This window comes from Sorex araneus, chromosome 5 (genome assembly GCF_027595985.1).
Source record: "Sorex araneus isolate mSorAra2 chromosome 5, mSorAra2.pri, whole genome shotgun sequence".
NCBI lineage: Eukaryota > Metazoa > Chordata > Mammalia > Eulipotyphla > Soricidae > Sorex > Sorex araneus.
The window spans coordinates 4009211-4036708 of record NC_073306.1 but is presented as its reverse complement, the minus strand read 5'-3'; the positions used below and the strand labels follow the sequence as shown (position 1 = coordinate 4036708).

Genomic DNA, 27498 nt, shown 5'->3' with positions numbered 1-27498 from the left:
GACTTCAGAACTGAGAGGGGCTGGGGCCAGAGGAGAGCACGGCACACGGGCAAGCCAGGACTAACCCCTGAGCAGCGCAGGGCATGGTCCGCCCCCCACCCCCCACCCCCGCCCAAGAACAATGCAAGAGGGGCTCAATGGCCCAAGAGAGAAGCGGGGGAGCCACCAGTGAGCTCCCAGGAGCAGCAGAGCCACCCAGACAGCAGGAAGAAATACCAAGAGCATGGGCCGGAGCGATAGCACAGCGGGTAGGGCATTTGCCTTGCACGCGGCCGACCCAGGTTGGATCCCCGGCATCCCATATGGTCCCCCAAGCGCCGCCAGGAGTAATTCCTGAGTGCAAAGCCAGGAGTAACCCCTGAGCATCGCTGGGTGTGACCCAAAAAGCAAAAAAAAAAAAAAAAAGAAAGAAAGAAATACTAAGAGCAAGGAAGCTAGGGGCTGGAGCGATAGCACAGCGGGTGGGCATCTGTCTTGCACGTGGCCCACCCAGGTTCAATTCCCAGCATCCCATATGGTCCCCTGAGCATCACCGGGTGTGACCCAAAACACAAAATACAAAAACAAAAAACAACAAAAAACCAAAGAGCAAGGAAGCTTAATACGCTTCTTCACAGGCCACACCAGACGCATACATAAATCTCCAAAGAGAACAAGCCACAGAGTCTCTCAGACCCTGTGCAAGGCTGAGTCATCCGGGGCACCCCGGAGGGAGCCCAGAGCCCAGCCAAACAGCACTGGCAGCTGAAAACCTCCACACTGACAACCCCTCCACACTGCACAACCCCTCAGGACTGCACATTCCCGCCCCCCTCCACAAGCCGTCCCCCTCCACAACCCCTCCCCCCTCCATGCCCCCAGCCCCTCCCCCTCCACAACCCCTCCTCTCTCCACTATGGCGGCCACGCCATCAGTCAGACTTCACTAAGAGCCTCACCCAGAAATTAATATATTGAAAAACTCAGTTATGCAGGCTTTGTGACTGAAAGCTCCAGGCTTCCACAGAGTTATATGGGCTACCTCCCCCCCATCTCCCTGTACTTCCGAAAGCCGGGCACTCACGCAAACACCCCAAAGTCACCACTCAGTTAAAAATTTAACTCCAGCTGTATCACCCCATCAAAAATTCCAGACTTCCTGGAGCAGCATCACAAATGCTACAACACTGATAGCCCAGGAGTAGCAGGCCAGGTTGGATGGGGTGTAATGAAGAAAGCAACCAATCTCGATTAACAAAGTATCACACAGGAGGCTCAACCTTTAACAACATCTTAGCATCTCTCAGACACGGGTTGAAGGGCTCCACGGTGAGATACAACAATCTTCACTAATTTTCTTCTAAGGAAAAGTTTTTTGATCATTCGATTAGCAAACTACTGATAACAAGCAATATAAAACAAATTATTGTGGGCCTCTACTGGGGCAGGCATTAGGGGTGGTTGGAAAAATGGAGACGGTGGTGGTGGGGTTGGAATACTGAATGCCTGGAACAAACCATCATGACCAACTTTGTAAACCACAGTGTTTAAAAAAAGTGTAAGAGAAAAATTTTAAACAAGAAGGAAGGAAGAGAGGAAGGGAGGGAGGGAGGAAGGGAGGGAGGAAGCTAAAGTAACAATGTAAGGGTATGATGAGGTGGCATCAGCAAGAACATTTACAGCACCGGGGTTTGGGGGGCAAAGAGAGAAATTATTTCATCAAATCTTTTCTTTGTTTAAAGAAATACAAGCTGAAAACATCCCCCTGCTGAGGCACCACCCGGCAGGAAGCCCACACAGGCGCACGAGGCTCCTCACAACGCAAACGGCAGAAATCCAAGTCAGGTTCGACCAGAATTCTAGCCCCAGCACCATCCAGAGGCTCCCCAAGGGCGTCGGGAATCACCCCTGAGCACCGCAGGGTGTGACCCCCAAACAAATAAACAGCAAACCAGAGTCCTAAAGGCAGCAAGAGAAAAGCAAAGGACACATAGAAGGAACCCCAGGAACCCCAGATAGAAGGACCCCGATAGGACTCCCGATAGAAGGAACCCCGACAGAAAGACCCTCTGATAGGACCCCCGATAGAAGGAACCCCGAAAGACCCCTGATAGGACTCCCGATAGAAGGAACCCCAACAGAAAGACCCCCAGATAGGACCCCCATTAGAAGCACCCCAGACAGAAGGACCCCCAACAGGAGAAACCCCCAATAGGAGTAAACTCCCCCCAGATCAAAGGCCCCCCCACGAGCCAGGGAGAGTCTGCTTCAGACCCCTCCCCCCAACACTCCTACACAGACCAATGAACTTCTCCAAAAGGAAATGAAACACCACTCGGAAGTAGTCAGGTATCTAAGAAACAAAAAAAAATGTTTTCACTTCTAAAATTCCTGTCTATACTTTGGCGTTATTATTGTTCTGTTTTGCTCCGCTTTTAGGTCACACCTGGCAGTTTGGAGGCGCACGCAGTGTCCGACATCAAAGCCAGGGCCCCGGGAAGGCTCTCTCCCAGATGAGCGCCCAGGAGAAACGGGCAGGGACCAACAAACGGGCAAAGCCACTGAGGATTCTGTCTCGAGACGAGCTTGCGGGGCTGAAACAGCACTGGAGCGGGCAGGGCGCTTGCCTTTCGGTCACTCGAGTCCACACCACGCACGACACAGGGGCCCCCAAGGCTTGCCAGGAGGAAGCCCTGAGCACCACTGGGTGTGGCCCCAAAAAGGCAAAAAAAAAAAACTGAGCTTACCTGGGGGTGGGGCTGTGATGGGGAGGGGTCCCGGGGCCCTCTGCCAGCGGTGTGGGGTTGGAATACTGCACGTATAATCAACAGGACCGTAGTCCAGTACCGCAATCACTGCATCACTGTCCTCCCGTTGTTCATCGATTTGCTCGAGCGGGCACCAGTAACGTCTCCATTGTGAGACTTGTTGTTACTGTTTACGGGGAGCTTGCCAGGCTCTGCCGTGCGGGCAGGATACTCTCGGTAGCTTGCCGGGCTCTCCGAGAGGGACAGAGGAATCGAACCCGGGTCTGCCGCGTGCAAGAGCAAACGCCCTACCCGCTGTGCTATCGCTCCAGCCCAATACCTCAATAAAAATGGTTAAAATAATAACAAAAAGAAAAGAGGGGCTGAAGGGATAGCACAGCGGGTAGGGCTGTGGCACCCCCACAAAATAAAAGCGAAAGACAGGAAAAAAACAAAGGCAAGAAGAAAACCACAGGGCACCCCACTGGCAGCCAAGAACGAACCCCACCCAGTTCATTCACTCCAACCAGGCCGTATTTCCTCTCGAGATTTCTCTTTCGGGTGCTTTTTGGGTCACACCGGGGCATGCTCAGGGCGTACTCCTGGCTCTGCACTCAGGAATTACTACTGGGGGTACTCGGGGCACCCTATATATATAAGACCCGGTTTATATATATATTATATATATTTATATATATTTTATATATATATAAAACTCGGGGCGCCCTACATATATAAAAGGGATCAAACCCGGTCAGCCGTGTGCAAGGCAAGTGCCCTCCCCGCTGTGCTCTGGCTCCGGCCCAGTTCTAGCAGATTCCTTACGGTACTCAGCACCGACCCTCCCCGTTCCATCACCAAATGCTGTTAGGTTGGGGGGAGGGGCCCTGCTCCCCCCTCTGGACCCCCCCTCCCGCCAAGAGACAGTTTTCTCCCTCACGCAGGGGATCCTGGGATAAACCATGGGGAGGTTCCGTCGAGGGGCTGGGGGGCGCGACTTCAGGGATGCAGGCCCGCGGCCCACAGAGCCAGCCCAGCAGGCACCACAGGTCCAAGCTGCCAGGGAGCGCGCCCCCCCACCCCCCCGCCAATCCCAGCACAACGACTTCCGGGACAAGACAACCAGAGGTCTGGGCGCATCACACGGGAGTGGGGGCACCCGGCAGGGGTCAGAGAGGGGCGCGGGTCCCAGTGCACAGCCACACGACTCTCCCGGCACGGTCGCGCCCCCCCACCCCCCAACACTCCCCACCCCCCACCCCTGTGGGCTCCGCACCAGGAACACGCGCTGTGCAGGCACCACCACAGGCGGCAAACCCCCGGGCCCCGAGGCCAAGCCCGAGGCACCCCCAGCCCCACAGCAGCCAAGGGAAGGTGGGGGGAGCAGGCCGCCTGAAGCGCAGGCCCACACCCCGTGTTCTTCCCTTGAGAGGGCGGGCCAGGCCCTGACTCCCCGCTGGCGGGTCTGCGGTCTGTCCCGCGCTGGAGCGCGGTGTCGCCTTGGTGCCGGGAGCCCTCGCTGTGCGGCGTCTGACTCCGACCTGCAATTGCGGGCCGGTCAGTAGGATTGCTCAGACAGCCGAGTGCAGAACTCTCCACCCGAGGCTGGGCCTGTGGCTCCAGGGGCAGAGGGCGGTGGAGGACACGCTCGCCTGTGACCCTGGCACAGACGGCCCTCTGGGCGCCACCCGCGTGGGCCCCCTTAAGAAGAAAGCCGGCACCGGGAGACGGGGTCTCCCAAAGCACTTGTGGCCGGGAAGCACACGGCACACGGATTAACCCCTCTGCTGCTTTCAGGGTCTCCGTCAGCATTCTTCAACCACCGATGCCGCACCCATCCGCAGGTGGAGCCAGGTCCAAACCCACCGGCCTGCCCCCTGGGTTGGCACTGCCGGTGTGCGGACTGGCCTGTGGGGCAGTGCCAGCTGCAGGTGGCAGAGGCTGGTAGACACGGTTATACACTGGCCAGAGTGAAAACATGGAGGTTTCAGGGTCCCCGGGCTGACGTGGTGAGCACCTGTCCTGCAAGCGGGAGGCCAGCGTGGGGACAGCGTAGGGCACATCAGAGCCCTACGCCCACGGCTGTCTGCGGCGCCACTGAGGCAGGCCGCCCAGACAAGCCCCTGGGGGGCCACGGATGGGCTCTGCAGGGCCGCATGCCTGGGGAGCTCCACAGCAAGCCTCAGAGGGCGCAGCCTCCCACACTCTGCAAGGCAGCCCCTGAAGGCAGCCCCCCCGGCAAGCTGTGCGCCAGCGTCTCCCCGACACCCCCCACAGGCCCCGCCAGCAACAGCAGCAAGAAAGAAACAGGCGAGGCAAAGGCGAATCTGAAGTCAATAAAAAATAAACATGATACCTTGTTAAATTAGGGGTTTTTTTGTTTGTTTGTTTTTTGGGTCACACCTGGTGATGCACAGGGGTTACTCCTGGCTCTGCACTCAGGAATTACTCCTGGCCGTGCTCAGGGGACCATATGGGATGCTGGGAATTGAACCCAGGTCCCCTGAGCACCAACAGCAGCGAACAGACGGAAAATCCAGGGAAGCAACATTCTGAAAAAGTCTTTCAGGGGCCAGAGCGAGAGTATGGCGGGGAGGGCATGTGTCTTGCATATGGCCGGCCCGGGTTCAACCCCTGGCACCCCATATTGTCCCCCCGAGTACCCCAAGGAGTGATTCCTGAGCCTCGCCGGGTGGGACCCAAGCCCTGCAGGCGCCCCCAGCACCCCTGCGGGAGACCCCGAGCATCACAGGGTGTGGTGCCCAAAGCAAAGTGGAGTAAAAGAAGCCCCACCGCGAGGGGCGGCTATCACGGGCGGCACAACTCTCAGTCCGTTTTTCCTTCTAACCTTCTGCTTCCTCTCTTGTGGTTTGGGGCCACACCAGCAGTGCCCAGGGCTGGCTCCGGGCTCAACACTCGGGGATCACTCCTGGCCGCTCAGGGGGCCACCCGGGATGCCGGGGATGGAGCCTTCCCCACGGACTCTCTCTCCGGCCCCTGCTTCCTTTCCCCTGACTCCCGGGCCCCTGACACTGGCCGCAAAGCGCGTTCACCTGGGAGTCCGCTCAGGCCCTCGCTCAGCCGTGACGCACGGCGGGGACGTAACGGACACACAGTCACTCCGATCTAGTGCTCCCTCGGCTATAGCGCCAGGATGGAACCGAGTCCAGACCCCCTTGTGGGCTGGAGAGGCACGGGACACGGGTGCAGGGGAGGCCAGGGGGCCGGCCCTGACAGCGGGCCCAGGATAAGCCCTGGGGGTCCCCCAACGCAAAGGAAGGAACACAGCAGGGAGAGGGAGCCAGTCCGGGGGTTAAGGCGCTGGCCCAAGTTCAAGCCCCAGCACCGCGTCCGGCCCCCCCCCACACACAGCCAGCCAGATGACTGAGCACGGAGCCAGGAGGAGCCCTGAGCACTGCCAGGCTCAGGCGCGGCCCAGACTCCTTCCCCAACACAAACGGTACACGAGCACAGCGTCCCCCAAGGCCCGCTCCAGCAAGGACTAGGCAGATCGAGCAGGGGCCACGCCAGCCACTTTTGATTTTTGCTTTGAGCGCAGAAGTGATTTTAAATTTCATAAATTATTTCTTTACTTACACACCTATTTATTCCCGCTTTCACTACTGTTGCTGCAAAAACAGGAATCACATACCTGGCTGTGGGGCTGTGCATGTCTGCGGGCATGCATGTCTGCGGGCATGCCCAGGATCATATACCTGACATGCATCTGTGGGCGTGCCTGGGGCCATATACCCAACTGGTGTTTGCACACACGTCTGCAGGTGTGCCCAGGGTCATATACCCAACTGGTGTTTGCACACGTGTCTGTGGGCATGCCTGGGTTCATATACTTGACTGGCATTTGCACATGTGTCTGTGGGAGTGCCCAGGGTCATATACCTGGCTGGTGTTTGCACGCGTGTCTGTGGGAGTGCCCGGGGTCATGTACCTCTTTGCATGCTTGACTGGCTATGCCCGGAGTCCTATCCTGGCTGTTTGCACGCCTGACCGTGGGCGTGCCCGGGGTCGTACCCTCGGCTGCAGGGCTTGCACAAGCACTCTCCCGGGCTCTCTCAGAAAGAGAAAATGCTGGCTCTGGTCACTTCCTGCTGGCCTCGTTCCTGGTGTGGGTAAAGGTTTCTCCCTCACACAGACCACGGACAGTGGAGTCCCTGCAAGTGGCTAGCACTGTCCCTCTCGCCAATGCCTCCGGGCCACGTGTATAAGCAGAACGGGGGGAGGGGGAGCAACAGTACAGCGGGCAGCGCGCTGGCCCGGCACCCGGCAGCTCTGGCAGTGACCCGGGATCGAGTCCCCAGCACGGCCCACGCTCCCTGAGCAGCAGGTTATGGGGGGCACCCTCGATCCCTCCCCCAACTCAATAAAGAGAACAGTCAGACCCGGAGACCCTCATGCAGCCAGCTCAGTCAAGAGACAGGGTACAAGGGCCCCGGAAACATTCCTTCCCACTCGGCTTTCCAGGAAAGCTCCCTCCGGCCGGAGACAGGGCAGCGGGAGGGCGCTGGCTGCGCACATGGCCGACACACGCTGGCTGGCCGCAAGGCTCAGGGGTTCCAGAACCCGCCCGGAGCAAGTCCTGAGCACAACTGGTGTGGCCCAAGAGCAGGAAACTAGAAGAAAACGGCACCAAAAACGTCTCACAGGCCTGACCAGAGCCGCAACGGCCAAGATGCAGCCCCCAGGACAGAAGCCACCGCCTGTCCCGTCACCACCTTCCCCAACGCCGGCCCCGAGAGGAAGCCTCGTGGCATGGCCCCGACTGACAGCCGGTGTGACGCAGCTTCGAGTCCCCAGTGAAAGATTAACCAGCGTGAAAGGCAAAGGTGACCGGGCCAGGGCCCCGGGCCCGGAGGGCACCGCCACTTGCGCATCCCGCAGGCGCCTGATGCCATCAGGGCGCACCCAGAGATGAGACCCCAGGTGGTGCCCCCCCGCCAGCGGCCCGTCCCCTAGCAACAACTAAGAACAGTGAGGAGCTACGGGACCAAGAGAGCAGGCCCGAGGGACAACATGGGGTGCTGGGGATGGAGCCCGGGTCAGCCCTCCGATGCTTCTTACTCTCGTCAAATTGTGCCAGACTCTGTCCCTGGGGCAGGGGAACCGTGCAGGGGCACAGCCCGTGCCGGGCATGTGACTGCCTGGGCGCCCTCCAGGAATGAGCCACAGCACCCCATATTCCACAGAACCCCAGGAGTGAGCCCTGGGTGCAGAGCCGACAGTAAGGCCTGACATGCGTGTGACGAGAGAGAGAGAGAGAGAGAGAGAGAGAGAGAGAGAGAGAGAGAGGGAGGGGAGGGAGGGAGGGAGGAAGAAAGAAAGGGAGGGAGGGAGGGAGGAGACAGAGGGAGGGAGAGAGAGAGTCTATCCTCACCACAGATTTTTCTAGATATCAAAATCCCAAGGACTGGGGCTGGAGCGATAGCCCCAGCGGGTAGGGCGTTTGCCTTGTACGCGGCCGACCCGGGTTCAAATCCCAGCATCCCCTATGGTCCCCTGAGCACGGCCAGGAGTAATTCCTGAGTGCAGAGCCAGGAGTAACCCCTGTGCATCACCAGGTGTGACCCAAAAAGCAAAAAAAAAAAAAATCCCAAGGACTAACGGGATTTCCTCAGCTGACTGCAGTCAAAATTCAGCGCCCACAGGCGCCCGGCCCCCGCCTAACTCCCTCCTGGTCAAGCTTCAGCCGGCCATGGGCCCGCACCCGGGCGGGGGCAGGCGGGAGCAGCAGATGAGACCACAGCGACACGAGCCAGCAGACAGCAAACACCCCGTCTTCCTGCTGAGGCAGAATTTTTAACTCTCAGGGTCGGGGTTTTTCCTTTAGGGTGGTGCGGGTAATCGAACCCAGTGCCCAACCCTGGCCAGGCGCCCACCGCCCAGACCCCTCCCCACAGGCGTGCGTGTCCCTCTGGGGGCGGGGAGCTCTGGCCAGCAGGGGCCAGCACCGCCGACGCTACTGCGCGGGTTCTCTGGGACCCCAGGCCTCCGCACAGCCGACCCGGGAGAAGCGACACATCTGCCCGCACATCTTTATCGCCCCGCCCGAGAGCACAGCGAGCGCGGAATGAATATTTGCTGAATGAACAACACAATCAGTGCTCACGAACAGTGCTCACCGTCAGGAAGAGTAAACGAGGAAATCTGTCGAGGCCGGAGAGAGAAAACAGCACACAGAGGGCGTCTGCCTGGCTCGCGGCTGACCCAGGTTTGACCCCCCCAGCACCCGATCGGGTCCCCGAGCACCAACGTGATCCCTGAGCACAAAGCCAGAAGTAAGCCCTGAGCACCGCCAGCTGTGACCCCAAACCCAAAAAGTGAAACAGAATGAACATAAACGGGCCAGAGATGGGGCTGGAGTGACAGCACAGTGGGGAGGGGTTTGCCTTGCACACAGTCGACCCGAGTTTGACTCCCAGCATCCCATAGGGTCCCCTGAGCATTGCCAGGGGTAATTCTTGAGTGCAGAGCCAGGAGTGACCCCTGTGCATCGCCAGGTGTGACCCAAAAAGAAAAATAATAAATTCTCGGGCCAGGGCGAAGCTCCCGGGCTGAGTCACTCTCAGAGAGACCCGGGGTCGGTCCCCAGCTACTCACAGAGCCCAAGCACCGCCAGGGATGACTCTAACTGAGCACCAAGCAGGGATGCCCTACCTGGTACGCCCCCCCACCTCCCCCCCACCCCCCACAAACACACACAAAACCAAATGAAAGTGAGGTTTAAGGGGCCAGAGCAATTGGATAAACAGACAAGGTCTTTGCCTTGCACACAGACAACCCGGGCTCAATCCCTGGCCCCCATATGGAGTCCCAAGCCCGCCAGGAGTCAGCCCTGAGCACAGCCCGGTGCGGCCCCAAAATTAAACAAAATCAAAAAAATTATTATTATTACTTGCTTTTTGGGTCACACCCAGCGACGCACAGGGGTTCCTCCTGGCTCTGCACTCAGGAATTACTCCTGGCGGTGCCCAGGGGACCCTATGGGGAGCCCACCTCTGCCCAGAGCAGGTGCTGGCTCGGCCCCTCCCACCGGGTCCCAGGCTCCACCCTTCACAGGGGAGGGGGGCCGGCCGGCTCTGCGCCCCAAGAGCTGATCACCCACTGCTCCCCCACCTGCCCCGGCACCTCTCCCGCCATCTCCTCGTCCTTTCCAGAAGGCCCCGACCAGGGCCCAAAAGCGTGCGGGCGCCTATCCGGACAGAGTGGACAACAGATGTCAAGGGCACCCCCGGGCCTGACCATGGCAGGAGGGACTTCCAGGCCTCCTGAACACCACCTGGGAGCACCCACACCCCCAACACACACACACACAGAGAAAGAAAACACAAGCCAGGGGCCAGGAGGGCTGGGTGGTGAGACAGGCGCACGGCCCCGCTTGGGGTCCCCAGCACAGCGACAAGGACAAGAGAACCACGAGGACTCGCCAGTGCCCGGGGCAGGGGGTCTGTCCGCTGCCAGGAGCCCGCCTCACACCAGCCACTTCGGGACCTGAGGACGGCGTGAGGAACGTGTGTCCCGCAGGCACTGGGCTTCAAATTTTCCGTTGGCTTTGGGGCCACGCCCAGTGGGGCTCAGGGGGCCATGTGGGCGCCAGGGATGGAACTCGGGAGCCAGGCGGTGGGGGCACAAGGGGAAGCGACACCCCCCCCCCACCCCACGACTGTCACCTTCGGCTGGCTGCTGTCAGTGGCGCAGGCCTGGCTCCACACCCTGCAGGCCGCCTCTCTCAGAAACGACAAGTGGGGGCTGGAGTGATAGCACAGCGGGTAGGGCGTTTGCCTTGCACGCGGCTGACCCGGGTTCAAATCCCAGCATCCCATATGGTCCCCCAAGCACCACCAGGGGTGATTCCTGAGTGCATGGGCCAGGAGTAACCCCTGTGCATTGCTGGGTGTGACCCAAAAAGCAAAAAAAAAATGACGAGTGTCCCCGTGAGCCCCTGAGAAGTGGAGAGGGCACCCAGGGCGCCCCTCCTCCCAAGCCGTCGACCAGGGCCGGACTCTTCACGCGGGCAGAGTGGCCAGCACGCAGCGGCCAGTGCAAAAGCCAGGTAGGGGCCAGAGCGATAGGACAGCGGGGAGGGCGCTTGCCTCACACGAGGCCCACCCAGGTTCGATCCCCGGCATCCTGCAGGAGCCCCGAGGCTGTCAGGAGTGTGCCCTGCGCTCAGAGTCAGGATAAGCCCTGAGCACCACCCAGGTTTGGCCCCAGAATGAAAAAAGGAAAGTAATAAGGATTTTCACTTCTGAGCCCCTCGCTCAGCAGGGTCCACACAGGCACCGGCTTTGCCATAAACTGTGGGACTGTGGCCCTTTGTCCACCGACGTTTTCTTTACTGACAGTCTGGGGGCCAGAGCAATAGGACAAGGGGTATGTGCCCATGGCCCACCCAAGTTTGATCCCCAGCACCCCGTACGGTGCTCAAAGCACTGTCAAGAGTGAGCCCTGAGCACAGAGCCAAGAGTAACCCCTCAGTATCGCGGGGTATGGCCCCAAAAACAATAATAACGATTGGAATTTTGATAGTGAACGCACTGAACCTATGTGCTGCTTTTAGTAAAACTGCTATTTTGATTATAATTGCCCCAGCCAAAAAGAAAAAAAAAAACCCATCAGTTCCCCCCTGGGGCTGTTCCCAGCGCCCTGCATACAAAGTAACATTTCTTTTCCTTGATCAAAGTGTACTTTGGAGGAAGTCATTCCCAGTGGCAACTCAATTTAACCCTTTGTGGAGCCCAACGGAAGCGGGTAGGACCCGGCTGTCAGAGAACACCCTTGGTGGCAGCTGCTGCCCCTAAGGGACCGAGGGGTCCCAGTAGGCGGAGGCCGGGTTTGCATACCGGGCTCCAGGTTCAAATCCTGGCACTTCCTGGGCCCCCGCAAGCACATGGTGGGGTCCAAAAACCAGAAAAAGAGGAAGAAGGAAAGGCGAGTGGGAGGGACCCCGATAGGGGCTGAAGGCCAGTGACAGCTGCAGCGTGACCCCTAGGAGAGTCCACTGGAGCCGGCCGAGCCCAGCTCTGGCTGGGTCTGGCTCCCCTCCACCCCCCGCGTCACCCCAAGGTTCAAGAGCTGCCTTCTAAACTCGCACCCAGCGCCCACGGCCTCTGGGCGACCTGGTCCCTCTTCCGGCTGGCCTGCTCGCCCATCTCCTCCCTGCTCGGGACCGGGACAGGGACGGGCCTCTGCCAGCCACAGCAGGTGGGTGGCCAGGGATGGACCCGCATGGAGTCAGGGGAGGCCTCCCAAAGGCCGCGGAAGCAGAGGAGAGGCCTCGGCAAAGGCAGGGAGGGGCAGGGCCCGCCAGAGCCGCTCTGCTAGCTCGGAGGTAGGCAGTTAAGGGCTGGAGGCCACGGGAATCACAACGGGAGTCCAGACTCGGCCAATCTGCTCTGCGCGCCTTGGGCAAGTAAGGTAACGGCTGTTTGCCTCGATTTCCCAATCTATAAAACGGGTGAAATAAGGTCACTCCTGCTGAGCAAGTGCCCCGAACCCGAGAGAGCGCCAAGGGCTGCGCAAGGGGTCGACCCACCACGGGAGCCGCCTCAGTGCACGAAGCTGGGAGCAGCCCCAGAGCACTGGCAGGTGTGACCGAAAAAAACCAGAAACGGGGCCAGAGCGATAGCACAGCAGGGAGGGCGTTTGCCCTGCATGTGGCCGACCTGGGCATGATCCCCGACGTCCCATAGGGTCCCCCGAGCACCACCAGGAGTGATTCCTGAGTGCAGAGCCAGGAGTAATCCCTGAGCATCGCCGGGTGGGACCCAAAAAAGCAAAAATAAAAATAAAAAACCAGAAGCCCAGAAACCTGAACGCCAAGTGGCCCCTAAATGGCAGCAGGTACTCCAGGGCGGAGTGACAGGCCCAAGGCCACCTCCCAGGGCTCTGCGCCTGACCCAGAGGGCAAGGCCTCCCCTCCTCCCGCCACGGCGCCCCAGCAGCAAACTCCGCACCCTCCGGCGGGTCTCCCACCCCCCTTTTGTTTCATCTTGTCAGGGGGAGGCTCACCGGGCCATGCTCTGCGGTCTGTATGGGCTGCCGGGGGCAGAATCCGGGTCAGCTGTGTCCACCTCGCCTTCCCGACCTGCTGGCCTTGGGCCCCTACTTCTAACCAGTCCTGTCCACACCGGCCAGCTGTGGGCTTGCTTTGGGGCCACAGACCTGGCAGTGCTGGGGGCACGTCCAGTGCCAGGGAGCGAACCAGGGGCTCCCACAGGCAAAGCCAGTGCTCCCGCCGAGCCCTCCGGCACCCAGTCACTGACAAAGCGTCAACCTGAAGTTTCCGGGAAGCCTCCGGCACTCGCCCTCAGGCACAGGCGGCTCCCGTCCCACTGGATCCAGGGGGGGTTCCCAGGGTCTCTTCACTGGCTGTGGCAGGGCAGTAGCCCCTTTGCTGGACCATTTCTGTCGCCCACCAGGTCCCTTGCTGGCTTCTCCATGCCACACGCCATCTCCACAGGCAGTCAGCATCCTGCCCCAAACCTCTCAACTCTTGCCAAGAAGTAAGGACGGTCCCCCGACCTCCCGGCACGCTGCAGGTACAAAGCATCTTCAGCCGGCATCCCCTACGGTCCCCAGAGTCCCACCAGGAGGGATTCCTGAGTGCAGGGCCAGGGGTCACCCCTGACTATCATGGGCTGTGGCTCCATAAGCTGCAAAAGGAGGGAAGAAAGGAGGAGGGAGGGAGGGAGGGAGGGAGGGAGGGAGGGAGGGAGGGAGGGAGAGGAAGGAAAGGGAGAAAGGAAGGAAAGAAAGGGAAGGAAGGGAGGGAGGGAGGGAGGGAGGGAACTGTGACACGGGCCCCTGCGCAGAACTCCTCTGCGGATGGAGCACGTGCACGCCCTGGGAAGGGTGTTTAGCCAGAACTGTGGTGAATTTATTGCCTGCTCTTAAGCAATAAAGGGCAGGCTGAGCTCCGAGCCTGGGTTTGAATTCCAACCCCGGCACTTCCCGGCGGGGTCACTATGGAGTTGCTCAACCTACCTCGAGCTGGCTCAGCGCTCAACAGCCATCAGCGGCCTGGGTGACGCGGTCCCGTCGGCCGAGGCAAAGGTTGGGGACCGACCGCGCCACGCAGGCCCACGTCAGCCGCCTCCCGGCCACAGACATTGCTCCCGAGACTAAGGTCGGAGAAAGGCTGGGCACTCCCACCTCAGTACCCAGAGCAGCGGGAAGGCGGGGGCTCAGCAAGATTTCAGGGGGGCTGGAGAGCCCCGCGAGGGCCCCGAGCACAGGGCCGGGAGCAACCCTGAGCACTGCGGGCAGGAGGAGGGGGGCGGAAACTCCCCCCAAAATAAACATTTCAGGGGAAGTGAAGCAAACTTCCCCCCCGCCAATCTCTTCACCTAGCAGAAACAGCTTCAAGTGGCTGCCCTGGGGTGGAGGGAGAATACAGCGCAGAGGGCGCTGGCCCTGCACACATCTGACCCAGGTTCGATCCCCGGCATCCCACATGGTTCGCCTGAGTTCAACCAGGAGTGATCCCCGAGCGCAGAGCCAGGAGTCAGCCCTGAGCACCACCAGTCGTGGCCCAAAACGAAAATTAAAAAAAAAAAAAAACTCAGAGATTTAACAGGGACTAAGGCACTGGCCCTGCCCGCAGACAGCGCTGCCACAACGCCAGCACCACAGATGGCCCCAGGAAGGGAGTCCCAGCACTGCCGGGTGTGGTCCCCATCCCAAATAAATAAAACACCTGCCCCCGTCGGAGCATCACTGAGCCATGAGCAACAAACGGCGCGAGCGGCTGTCAGAGTGCACGTGAGTAATGCTGCCTCGGGACGCGGGGCCGGGAATGAACTTCCCCACGCACCGCGGTGAGCTCCATCCGCATTCCTCAGCCTGCCCAGCCTGCGAGCCGGCACCTGTCCTGCACTCTGGTCCCTGCACCAGCAGTGTGGACCGAGGCGGTAGGCAGGTAGGTAGGTCAGTGGTTTTCAGCTTGTCTACACCCGCGGAGTGACTCCAGTCCACAGACTAGGGGCTGAGGAGCGCCGAGCTGCATAAAGAAACCGCAGCGCCGACGTTCAAGACGCTCTCGGCGTGAGGAGAGACTGCGAAGGGGCCAGAGCAGTAGCACAGCGGGGAGCAGCACTTGCCTAGCACGCAGCCGACCCGGGTCCGATCCCGGCCATGCCATATGGTTCCCCGAGCGCTGCCAGGAGTAATTCCTGAGTGCAGAGCCAGGAGTGAGCCCTGAGCAGCACCTGGTGGGGCCCAAAACAAACAAAAAACTGTGAGTGCACTGAGAAGAGGGACCGGAAGTGCCCAGAGTAAGAATTCTAGGGGCCAGAGAGACTGGCCAGCAGGTAAGGCAGTTGCCGAGCAAACACGCTCAACCCCGGCCCCATCACCGTTCTCACCCCCACTCTCCGCCCCAGCACCCCCAGGAGCGATCCTTGAGCCCAGAGCCAGGAGTAGCCCCCAGCACGACTTGGGTGTGGCACGAACAAGCCTCCAAATTTTCCTCCCGCTCTGAGCCTAGCTACCGGGACTCCCTTTCTCAAGGGCCGTGTCCTCACGCACCTTCACGTTCAACTCTGCCTCTGGGGCCGGGGTGACGGCACCCAGGGCAGCCCTGGACTCAGTCCCCGGCTCTGCCCAGCTCCCCCGACCACCCGAGGACTCTGGCCTCCCACTCTCCTGAGAGGAGAGGCCCCGTCCTGCCTGCCTGCCCCTGAGATGCTCGAATTCTCAGTAACACAAGCAAGTTATTTCCTAACGATGTACTCGAGCATCACCTCCCTCAGCGTTATTTTCCGGAGCTTGGTGGCCCAAGGTACCATCAAAAGAATTAATGATATAAAGGCAAAGGCTGGGGCTGGAGCAATGGGGCAGCAGGGAGGGCGCCTGTCTTCTCACAGCCAACCCAGGTTCAATCCCTGGTACCCCATGTGGTCTCTGAGCCTGCCAGGACTAAGCCCTGAGCACAGAGCAAGGAGTAAGCCACGAACAGCACCTGGTGTGGCACAAAACAAAACAAACCAAAAAAAGGCGCTAGAAGGTCTCTCTGTTAAGATCAACTCATTTTTAATTCCAAAGTTAAAAATAAAAAAAAAGAATCTAAACAAAGCTTCATTTAGAATTTGTTCCATTAGCGGATGAGAGGGAAATGACCCGGTATTGAACTGTTTTTGTGTTCAAGTCAACTAATTTATTGAACCTCATATCCTATTGATCTCACATGGGTGGATTTAATTTTCCACATTTATTTTGATACTCTGTCGACCTTGAAAAATGTTCTTCCAGCACCTCCACAAAGTCATTTGTTCCTTTACCTGGTCACTAAAGGAGTTCAACACCCTCCAAGCCACAGGTAAAGTGATTCTGATGATACAGCATCTTTGACAGGGTTACAGGGGTCAGAGAGACAGCACAGCTGGGAAAATGCTTGCCTTGCACACAGCCAACCGGGGTTCGATCCCCAGCATTCCTTATGGTCCCCCGAGCACCGTCAAGAGTAACCCCTGAGTATCGCCAGGTGGGGCCCGAAAACAAACAGCAACAACAGAAAGAGTTATATGTGGTACTGGTCTTTTGCACACAGCTGACCCCAGGTTCCATCCGGGGCACCCGGTATGGTCCCCTGAGCCCCACGAGTAGAGACCCCTGGGTTTAGAGCCAGGATTAAGTCCTGAGCACCACCGGGAATGGCCCAAAAAAAACAAATTAAGAAAAAAAAAAAAAGAAAACTCTCAATCAAGGGCAACTCAGAATCATTAACAAATTAAGTAATTTCTGAGTTAAGGACTTCTAAAGCACATCCCAGCCTCAAGAGAAAGAACCCAACAGAATTAGTGAAAAACTGGGGCCCGGAAGGGGGGATGATGACTACACAAAGGGCCTGGTCTGGGCTCCCGGGTGCTGAAGGACCTGATGCATTTGAGAAAACAAAATCAGAAAGACCCAAGGTGGGGGGGGGGGGGGTCAGGATTTTGCAACCACTGACGCCCCGCTTACCCGCTCCCTCTTCCCACCCCATCCTCCACCTGACCCTTCACTAGCCCCATCCCGGCGGGAATCTCAGTCCTGGAACCAACATCTGAACTACTCTGGGGCTAAGAGTGAAGCATGGAGTTCTACAGACTTCCCACCCCAAAAGAACTTTCCAGGACCCAGTAAGAGGAGGCAACTGAAAGAGGCGGGCGGGGAGGGCGGGGGTCTCCAAAGGAAGGGAAAAGTCAGTGGGAGCATCAGAAATTCCTCCTACGCTAAGACCCTGGTTGCCATCCGTGCGATGACAGTCCCGTTAAGTCCTGGAGCTGCGGGCCCCTTTCAGAAGGGGGTGGGGGCCGTCCCTTGCCTCCAGCCCAAGGCCCGCTCCTCCAGCACCCACCGGGGGGGACCAGAGCCAAAGGCAGAGAGAATCGCAGCGCGACGAACTCCTGGAAAGATCCGAGTCCCGCTCGACGCCGGGGAGCCCGCCTGCAGGCCCTCCTCGGCGGGGACTCGCCCCCGACCCCCGGGACCCCCAACACCGCCGCCTCCCAAGCCCGCCGCCACCCCACACCCCGCGCCGGCGCTACGCCCCGGACGCCCCTGCCAGCTCCGCAGTGGGGCGCGTGCACGGCGCGGGCGCGCGCCCACACGCGTCCGCCCGGAGGCCAGGCGAGCCCGGGGGGCCGCGGTGCCCCGAGGGGGAGGGCGCCCTGCCCGCCCCAGCCCCGAGCAGCCCCGGGAGCAGCCGGCGGAGTCCCGGACGGAGCGGGCCGGGAGCCCCCCACCCCAAACCCCGCGAGTCGGCGGGAGGCGCGGCGCCGGCTCCGGGAAACGTCACGGCGCCCCTGCCGCGGGCCCCCCCCGGCGCAGGACCCCCGGCCCGGCGCCCCGCGGCGCGCCGCGCTGCTCACCTCGTCCGCGCTCAGCTCCTCCATCGCTTTCCTCTTAATGGTGAAGGGCTCCGGGGCGAGCGGCGTGCGTCCAGGCGGGGCGGCGGCGGGGGCGGGGGCGGCGGGGCCGGCCGGGCGCGCTGGGCCCCCGCTCGGGGGACGCCTCAGAACTGCATCGTCAGGGGGAGACGGGGACGCGGGCGGCGCGGGGCCGCCCCGCTCGCTCGGGCCGCCGCGCAGCGCCCGCTCCCGGGGCCCCGGCTCGCCTCGCGCCCCACACGGCGGCTCCCCGGCGCGGCGCCCCGGCCCGGCCGCGGCTCCCGGCGGCCGCGGGGCCCTGCACAGCGGCGGCCCCGGCGAGCGGCGACCCCCGGCCGCACGGCAGCGCCCAGCTCGGGAGCGCGGAGAAGCCCCTCCCCGCCCGCGGCCGGCCGGCCACGCCCCGCGTCCGCGCCGGAGCCCGGGCCCAGGGGCCGGGGAGGACGGCGCCGCCGATGCGCTGGTGGAAGGGCGAAGCCTGCGAGCCCCGCGCCCCTACTCTTACCCCTCGCCCCGCCAAGTATTATTCATCAAAACAACAGGGCGGCCATCTTTGAAAGGGATCACGTGACCCCGCCGGGGGGCGGGGCTTCTGGCCCCGCGGCGCGGCGGCCAATGGGCTGCCGCCGTGGCGCCGCCGCTTCCCCGCCCCCCCCGCCGGCCGGCGGCGGCTCGGGGCCCCGCCCCCGCCCCTCCCCCGCGCCGCGCGGGCCGGGGGGGAGGGGCGCGCGGGCCTGGCGGCGCGCGGGGGGCGGGGCGCGCGTTGCCACGGCGACGGCGCGGGGGCGGCGGGCGCGGCCGGCCCCTGGACGCACCCGGGGAGGCGGCGTTGGGGGGCGGCGGGCGCCCCCGCCTCGCACGCGACGCCCGGTGCGCCCGGGAGCCCCGGGGGGCGCCGGCCGACCCCCGCCGGGGGCTCGTCACCTGCTCCGCGGCGGCCGGAGGAGATGGGGGAGGGCCACGGGGCAGCCCAGGGGCCGCTGGCCTGGCAGGGGGCGCCCCGGGCTCCGGCCCCGCCGGGAGGAGCCCCTGAGCATCGCCGGGTGTGACCCCAAAAACAAAGAAACAACCCCCCAAAAAAGTGATGGTGAAACTTGGACGGAGCGACGCGGCCGGGACGGCGTGCGCACGCGGGCACGCGGAGAGCGCCGCGCCGGCTGCCTTCGGGAGATGTGATTCGCGGAAACTTCCTTTTCTTTTCTTTGTTTTCGGTCCCTCTTCCTTTTGATCGCCTCTCGCCCAGCCCCGGGGCGCCCGGTGCCACGCGGTGCCCACGCGCCGGCGGCTCCCTCGCAGGCGGCCGGTTCGTTGTTCGGGACTCGGGCCACGCCCTGCCGCGCCGAGGGGTCTCCGGGCTGCGTGCGCAGGGGTCCTGGCCCCGGTGGCATCTCCCCGCCGCCCTGCTCGGCCTCGGAACCCGACGGACGGACGGACAAGTGGTGAAGTGGCGCGGTTATCCTCATCTAATATTTCCCTGGTACAGCCGGGAGGGCACTGGCCTTGCACGCGGCTGACCCTGATTCGTCCCCTGCACCCCCCGGGGAACCCCCCAGCCCGCCAGAAGTAAGCCCTGAGCACTGCTGCGTGCGGCCAAAATGCATATATAATATATATTATATATCATGTTTTCATTTTTTCCTCGTGCGAAAGACTTGGAAGGTCTGCAATCAGCAGTTCCTTACCCATCGTTATAATAACGTGCTGGAAACTGCGGGCCCCGCGCCAGGCATTCCAGAACTTAACTAGAAGTTTAGTTTTGGTTTGTGGGGCCGCTGCTGGCGCTCCCGGCTTACTCCTGGCTCTGTGCTCGCATCATTCCTGCCAGTGTCAGTGGATCTTATAGAGTGCAGGAGTTGAACCGGGGTCAGTCACATGCAGGACAAACAACCCCTGTAAACAGCTCTTCACACACACCCATTCCCCTCTGACTCTCCCCATTTGCTTTGCTTTAGGGTCACACCGGTCAGTGCTCAGGGGGCCATGTGGGATGTCAGAGATGGAACTCAGGTTAGCTGCATGCGTGTCAGGCAAACGCCTTACCCTTTGTACTTTATCTCTCCAGCCCAAATTTGTACCTTTTGACACCTCGGGCATTTTCCCCGCCTTCCTTCAACCACCAATATAGTCCGGAGAGACTGAAATATGCAAATTAAACCCAAGGGGATAAAGTAACAACATTATGAAAGTTCCAATTTTGCCAGAGAAAGAATGTGCTGTACTGGGTGATTTGCTAAAGGAAGGATTGCATTAAAGAAAAGTTACAATTATATATACTTTTTTTTTTGCTATATGCCTAAAATAGGAATGTCATGACTGGGTATGTGAGGATTTGAGTGAAATGATATCACCGCAGGTTCCTGATCTCCTGGAAAGGAATCCTGTGTAAGTCAGAATGTGGACTCCTGGCCACATTATTAGTACATTCACTCAAACCAAAAAAGCGTTATTGCCGTATATACGTCACAGGCCTACCACTCACCTATTTAACTTGTGCGCTGAAGCTCTGGAGAGGATAGTACAGTGGGTAGGGTCCTTGCCTTGCAGGCCGCCAACCCAGATTCCATCTGCAGCATCCCTGTGGGCCCCTGAGCCCAGCAGGAGTGCCCCCCGACTACAGGGGCAGGACTGAGCCTGTGTGCTACCAAATGTGGCCCCCAAACCTAAATGAACAAGGTGCCCGCGGAGGCTGCAGAGATCAGGGAGGTATATGTTTGCCTTGCATGTGATCGGCCCTGTTCGTTACCTGGCACCCCATATGATCCCCCCATCCCCACCAGTAGTAGTTCCAGAGTGCAGAGCCAGGAGTGACCCCTGAGCATCGCCAGGTGTGGCTCAAAATCGAAAACAACCAGAACATAATTTAAAATAATAATAAAGTGAGCCATGACCTTAGAGTTCTTACCTCATTGTTTACCCCCCATTGCTGATTCCCGGACATTTTCATCATCCCCCCAAGAAACCTGCTTATTACCTCACTCCCTGGTCACCACACGCTCCCCGGGGAAAACTCCTGATACTCGCAGGCTCTGGGCTGGTCTGACCTTCACGTTTCCCATCTGCGCCTGCTTAGCTGCTTCTCCAGCTTTCCCTGAGCGGGGCCGCAGCTGGGCGCGGCTCCTCCAGTGCTCGGTGGCTGCGAGTCAGCGTGTGTCGGGTCTTCTTCGGCTGCCCGTCGGTTCCTGGACATCTGGGTTATTTCCCTGGGAAGGCAGTGCTGCCTTGTGTGGCTGCAAGCTGCGGAGTCTGCCGCAGGTTAGACTCACTTTCCATCTCCTAAAGTACCTAAAGGACATTCCTTACATTTTCTTTTTTTTTTTCTGATTTTTATTGAATATCTGTGAGATAGACCATTACAAAGCCGTTCATGATTGGGTTTCAGTCATACTGTGATCCCACACCCGTCCCTCCACCAGTGCACGCGTCCCACCACCAGCATCCCCCTTCTCACTCCCAACCATCCCCCAACACCCCTCCCCACCTACCTCTGTGGCAGGCACCCCCCACCTCTCTCCTTTTGTGCGTTATGGTTTGCAATGCAGGTGCTAAGAGGTCATCATGTTTGTTCGGGGTGTTCAGTGTTTTCATCAGGAAGGTGAGGCTGGAGTAGCTTTTTTAACTGGGTGGTAGCTTTGGGGTGTGGACATGACTGCCAAGGCTTCTGGAAGTACAAGGAGGTGAGGGGCAGTAGCCCATACCAACCCCGAGAAAGCCTGGAGATTTCCATCACAAAACCCGCAAACCCAAATTTTCAGCACCTTATGCCATGGTGAGGTCCGTCCAAAGACTGTGGGGTCCACCTGGGGGCACGGCAGCAATTTTGGATTATGGGAGCAAGAGACTGGGGGGGGGGTCTCTGCTTAGACAGCCACCAGGGTGACCCATCCCCCTCCGATTTACCCTGTTCTGTTCAGCCTTGCTTCGGTCCGAGATTAACTGCGGCTTTTGATCTCTTTCTAGATTTATTTATAGGTCTCTAAAGCAAGGCCAATAAATGAGCTTATATAGCCGAGCTGGAGGTGATTTGTGAGTGCAGCTCCTACATACCTAACTTTTTGTCATTTAATGTCTCAGGAAACTTGGTCCCAAGTTGTTGGGCTCTGGCCAGAGGCACAGCAGTAATTTTGGAGTATCAGGAAGCCTGAAGGCCCCATCAGGCTTCTGATGCACTTGCCCTGCAGGTACAGGCTGGCCTGCTGGCAGCACTATACCCCCTCATTGCATTTTCTGTTTAATTCTTTTTCTTTTTGGGTCACACCCGGCAATGCACAGGGGTTACTCCTGGCTCTGCACTCAGGAATTACTCCTGGCAGTGCTCAGGGGACCATATGGGATGCTGGGAATCGAACCCATGTCAGGCGGGCGCGTGCAAGGCAAATGCCCTCCCCGCTGTGCTATCGCTCCAGCCCCCCTTCCTTTTCTTTTTGGGAATAATGCAAAAAGGGGAGGGAAGGGAAGGGGAAGGGAGTAGGACAGAGAGAGAGGGAGGGGACAGAGAGTTCCACAAAGTAGCACTGTATCACTGTTGTCCCATTGCTCATCCATTTGCTCGAGCGAGCACCAGTAACATCTCCATTGTGAGACTTGTTGTTACTGTTTCTAGCATATCGAATTCGCCACAGGGAGCTTGCCGGGCTCTGCTGTGGTGGCGGGATACTCTCGGTAGCTTGCCGGGCTCTCCGAGAGGGACAGAGGAATCAAACCCGGGTCAGCCACGTGCTATCGCTCCAGTCCGGCCATACCACCCTGAACGTGCCCGATCTCGTCCACAAAGTAAAGAAAGAGAAATTCCATGTATTTGTGAGCCACTTCTGACCAGAGCGTCAGGAAAGTGTCTTACCTGGAGGATTCGGAGCATCTTTCCGTGTGTTTATCAGTCACTTGGACAGGCTCCTTGGCAGAAAGCCTTTGTGAGCGGGCCCTGGGGAAGGCTCCGGGCTGAGCCCCAGCCCTGGCACCCAGGCTCCCCCAAGCTAAGAAGTTAAAAAAAAAGAAATAGGAGCTACTCACTTCTGCCCATTTCATCCTGGTCACCGTTTTCTGAAGGCTGCAGGAACTGTCTTCCTTGTTCTTGCTGGAAGAGGGGTTTAGTTGCGGGGGGGAGTGGGGGGGCAGATAGCTGTGTCCAGGGGTAGCTGATAAAGGACTCACGGGGGCTGGAGAGATACTGCAGCGGGGAGGGCGCCTGTACATAGCTGCTTCAGGTTGATCCCTGGCACCACGGCGGGGCCCCCAAGTCCCACCAGGAGTGATCCTGAGTGCAGAGCCTCAGGAATAATCCCTGAGCACCGCCAACTGTGGGCCCCGAACAACAAAGGCAAAAAATTACTAATAAAGGAGGCTGGAGTGATAGTACAGCGGGTAGGGTGTTTGCTTTGCACGCTGTCGAGCCGGGTTTGATTCCCAGCATCCCATATGGTGCCCCCAAGCACCGCCAGGAGTAATTCCTGAGCACAGAGCCAGGAGTAATCCCTGAACATTGCCGGTTATGGCCCAAAGAGAAAAATAATTACTAATAAAAGACCATTTCTGTTTGTTCTCTCATTTTGTTTCGGGGTCACACTGAGTAATGCTCAGGGGTTATTTCTGTCAGGACTCAGAGACCATGTGGGATCCCAGGGATCAAACCCATATGGACTGGGTGCAAGACAAGTGCCCTCCCTGATGGGCCATTTCTCTAGCCCTGATAAAAAGCATTTTTTAAAAACCTGTGTTCAGGGGCCGGAGCGATAGCACAGCGGGTAGGGCGTTTGCCTTGCACTCGGCCGACCGGGGTTCGATCCCCGGCATCCCATATGGTCCCCCAAGCACCGCCAGGAGTAATTCCTGAGTGCAAAGCCAGGAGTAACCCCTGAGCATCGCTGGGTGTGACCCAAAAAGCAAAAAAATAAATAAATAAATAAATAAAATAAATAAAATAAAAACCTGTGTTCAGGGGCTGGAGTGATAGCACAGCGGGGAGGGCATTTGCCTTGCATGCGGCCGACCCGGGTTCTGTTCCCAGCATCCCACATGGTCCCCTGAGCACCACCAGGAGTAATTCCTGAGTGCAGAGCCAGGAGTAACCCCTGTGCATCGCCGGGTGTGACCCAAAAAGCAAAAAAAAAAAAAAAACCTGTGTTCATATTTTCCTTTCTGTCTGCCCCCTCTCCACTCCCTTTGTTCATTTTTAATATGAATTTTCTTTCTTTTTCACATTTTTTTTGGCTTTTGTGGCTCACTCAGCAGTGCTCAGGGTCTACTCCCATTCATTGCTAGGGATGGAGCAGACGCCTTCTGCGTGCGGAGCTTGTGCCTTGCCTCCTGAACCTCCTGAACTATACTCGAGGACCCCTTATTTCTCCTTTTTATTGCTTTTTATCCAAGTTCTCCCTTTCTAAAAACCTATTTCTCATCATGCATATCATTTGCATGTACTTTTCTCTTCTGTGGGTTCTTTCCTTTTTCCTGTTTCTGTTCTGTTCTGCCTCTGCAGTGCCGGGGATTGAACCCAGGTCTCATGCACACAAGGCAAGTGCTTGGCCACTAAGCCCAGCCTTTTTCACTTCCTTTTTCAGGGGAAGGGGGCACACCCAGCAGTGCTCAGGGCTCACGCCTGGTGGGGCTCGGGGACTGTGTGGGGTGCTGGGGGGATCAAACCCAAGCCCGGGCTGGTTGCATACGAGGCAAGTGCCCTGCCTGCTGGACGATCGCTCTGGCACCGGCTGCTTTTTCTCAGTTGTGGCTGGTTGGTTGGTTGAGTTCTTTCTCATTATTAGTGTCACGCACAGGCTGTGTTTGTCAAAGGGGGTCACACAGCCTGGGGTGCAGGGAGCGGGGTCGCAGCTGTAAGTTTGGTGCAACTAGGGGGAACCTTCTGTTCTCTCAGGGAAGAGAAGTTTCTGGTGGCCACCCTGAGTTCATTTTTATTGATTTATTTGAGTTTTTTGTTTGGGGGGGCCATACCCAAGAAGTCAGTTTTTCTGAAGAGAAGCAGTAGGTCAAATAAGCTTGGAAACTCTAAGCTAAGGGGCAGCATTAGTTATATTTAGGGTTGAAATCAGAATTAGACTTAGGATTAGAGTTAGAGTTACAGGTTTTTTGTCATTGTTGTTGCTTGGTATTTTGTTGTTGTTTGTTTGTTTTCATTTTCTTGAGGTGTCATTTGCAGCAGAAAAACCATTCATGGGGGTGGGAGAGATGGCGCACAGGTAAGTGCTTTGCTTTGCATGCGACTAACTAGGGGTCGATCCCCAGCGCCCCATATGGTCCCTCAAGCCCACTGGGAGTGGGAGTGATTCCTGAGCTCAGAGCCAGGAGTAAGCCCTGACACTGGCCAGGGTGGCAAGAGAGACAAAAAGAAAGAAAGAGAAAGAAAGAGAGAAAGAGAGAAAGAGAGAAAGAAAGAAAGAAAGAAAGAAAGAAAGAAAGAAAGAAAGAAAGAAAGAAAGAAAGAAAGAAAGAAAGAAAGAAAGAAAGAAAGAAGAAAAGAGGGAGGGAGGGAGGGAGGGAGGAAGGAAGGAAGGAAGGAAGGAAGGAAGGAAGGAAGGAAGGAAGGAAGGAAGGAAGGAAGGAAGGAAGGAAAGAGAAATAACGAGGGGTTGGAGTGATAGTATAGCGGGTAGGGTGTTTGCCTTGCATGAGGGCCAACCTGGGTTCGATTCCCAGCATCCCATATGGTCCTCTGAGCACCGCCAGGAGTAACCCCTGTGCATCGCTGGGTGTGACCCAAAAAGCCAAAAAAAAAAAAAAAAAGAAAGAAAGAAAAGAAAAGAAAGAAACTGAAATAACTAAATCCCATATCCTGTCTTGCTTTCACAGCGTGGAAAGATACGGCTCCTGGGGAGAGGGGATAGTCGCACAGGGGGTAGGGCTCGTGCCTTGCACGCAGCAGACCTGGATTCACTCCTTATGGTCCTCGAAGCACCACCACAGCCAGGTGTGGCCCAAACAACAGGTCAAAAGAAAAGGATCTGTGCACACCTGCATTCACGCAGCACTTGCTGCAGCGGCCGAGACCTGGAACACCCGGGCTCCAGCAGCAGCTGAGTGGAGAGAGAAATTATGATGGACGCAGCAGGGAGGCACTTGCCTTGCACGTGGTCGACCCGGGTTCGAATCCCGCCATCCCATCTCGTCTCTGGGGCAACCGCCGGGAGTGATTCCTGAGTGCAGAGCCAGGAGTAAGCCCCGAGCATGGCTGGGTGTGGCCCAAAGAACAAAGAAAGAAAAAAGAAACTGTGGTGAACGCCCCCGATGGCCAACTATTCAGCTGTGGGAAAAGACGAAGCCCTGCACTCGGTGACAGTGTGGGGGTTCCCGGAGGTCACCACGTCCAAGGCAGTAAGTCAGAGGGGGAAAGACAAGCACTGGGGACCAGAGCAGTCGTCCAGCAGGGAGGGCATTTGCCTTGCACGCCGCCGACCTGAGTTCGATCCCGGGCATCCCATAGGGTCCCCTGAGCACTGCCAGGAGTGGTTCCTGAGCGCAGAGCCGGGAGTCAGCCCTGAGCGTCGCCGGGTGTGCTAAGCACCGAATGAGCACACTCAGATGTGGACTGTAAGGACCAGAAGGAAGCAGTGGTGTAGACAGTGGCCAGCGAGAACTAACCCGAAGGTTCTTCACACGGAACTGACGGTACCAGGCCGGGAGGGGGTGGGAGTGGGGAGAGTGAGAAGGCCCCGGGGGCAGGGGTGCGGGGATCTGGGCCCTGCTGCAGTGTTCGCCTAAAGCACGTGAGCTCCGGCGTCCAATCCCTGGTACCACCAGAAACACAGTTACCTGTTGGCCCCCAGACAAAACAAAGCCGTGTTTTCTTTTTTCTGTTTTTTAAGTTGAATCACCGTGAGCTACACTTGTAAAGATTTCATGCTTGAGTTTCAGTCACACAATGATCACACACCCATCCCCCACCAGTGCACATTCTCCACCATCCCCATGTCCCCAGTATCCCCCCCTATTTCCAACCCTCCCCCTGCCTCCATGGCAGACAACTTCCCCCATACTCTCTCTCTACTTTCGGGCATTACGATTTGCAATACAGATACTGAGAGGCCATCACGTTTGGTCCTTATCTACTTTCAGCACACGTCTCCCTTCCCGAGTGATCCCTCCAACCCTCATTGACTTAGTGATTCCTTCTCTATCCCAGCTGCCTTCTCCCCCAGCTCATAAGACAACACTTATAAAGCTTTTGTGTTTGCATTTCAGTCATACAATGATCGAACACCATCCCTCCACCAGTGCACATTCTCCACCACCAATGTCCCTAGGAACCCCCCCCCACCCGCCATCCCGCCCCTCTCCCTGCCTCTATGGCAGACAATTTCCCCCATACTCTCTACTTTTGGGCATTACTGTTTGCAATACAGAAACTGAGAGGCCATCACGTTTGGTCCTTTATCTACTTGCAGCACACATCTCCCATCCCAAGCGATCCCTCCAACCGTCATTGATTTAGTGATCCCTTCTCCATCCCAGCTGCCTTCTCCCCTAGCTCATGAGGCAGAAAGCCGTGTTTTCATGTACACAAAAATATTGTTCTAAATCCTGTCAAGAGAGCATAAAAATGTGACAGTGGCTAGAATGAGCTTGGGATCAGTGTTTTGCTGTTAAGGTTGGGGGAAGCAGGGCCAAGATAACGCCTATCTGAGGGGCCAGAGCCATAGCACAGCGGCGAGGGCGTTTGCCTGGCACGCGGCCAACCAGATTCGATCGCGGCCTCCCATAGGGTCCCCCGTGCACTGCCAGAGTGATCCCTGAGCACAGAGTCAGGAGTAACCCCGGAGCACCATTGGGTAAGGCCCAAAACACAAAAAAAGAAGTGAACAAAGAGGCCAAGCAAGAAGTCAAGAGTGGCCCCAGGCACTGCCAGGTTTGGGACCCTCAAAAAAATTTAAAAAAGAATTATTG

The 27498-nt window shown here is 58.3% G+C and overlaps 1 protein-coding gene across 1 annotated transcript in view; it reads right to left on the bottom strand.

The window, feature by feature from the left end:
* Nucleotides 1–18103, bottom strand: part of UBE4B (ubiquitination factor E4B) — an 87155-nt gene extending 69052 nt beyond the window's left edge. The window contains exon 1 of the mRNA XM_055138596.1: nt 17593–18103. Within this exon, the coding sequence (XP_054994571.1) occupies nt 17593–17616 (24 nt within the window). The 5' untranslated portion in view covers nt 17617–18103. The remainder of the gene's footprint in view (nt 1–17592) is intronic.
* Between the last annotated feature and the right edge of the window lie 9395 nt (nt 18104–27498).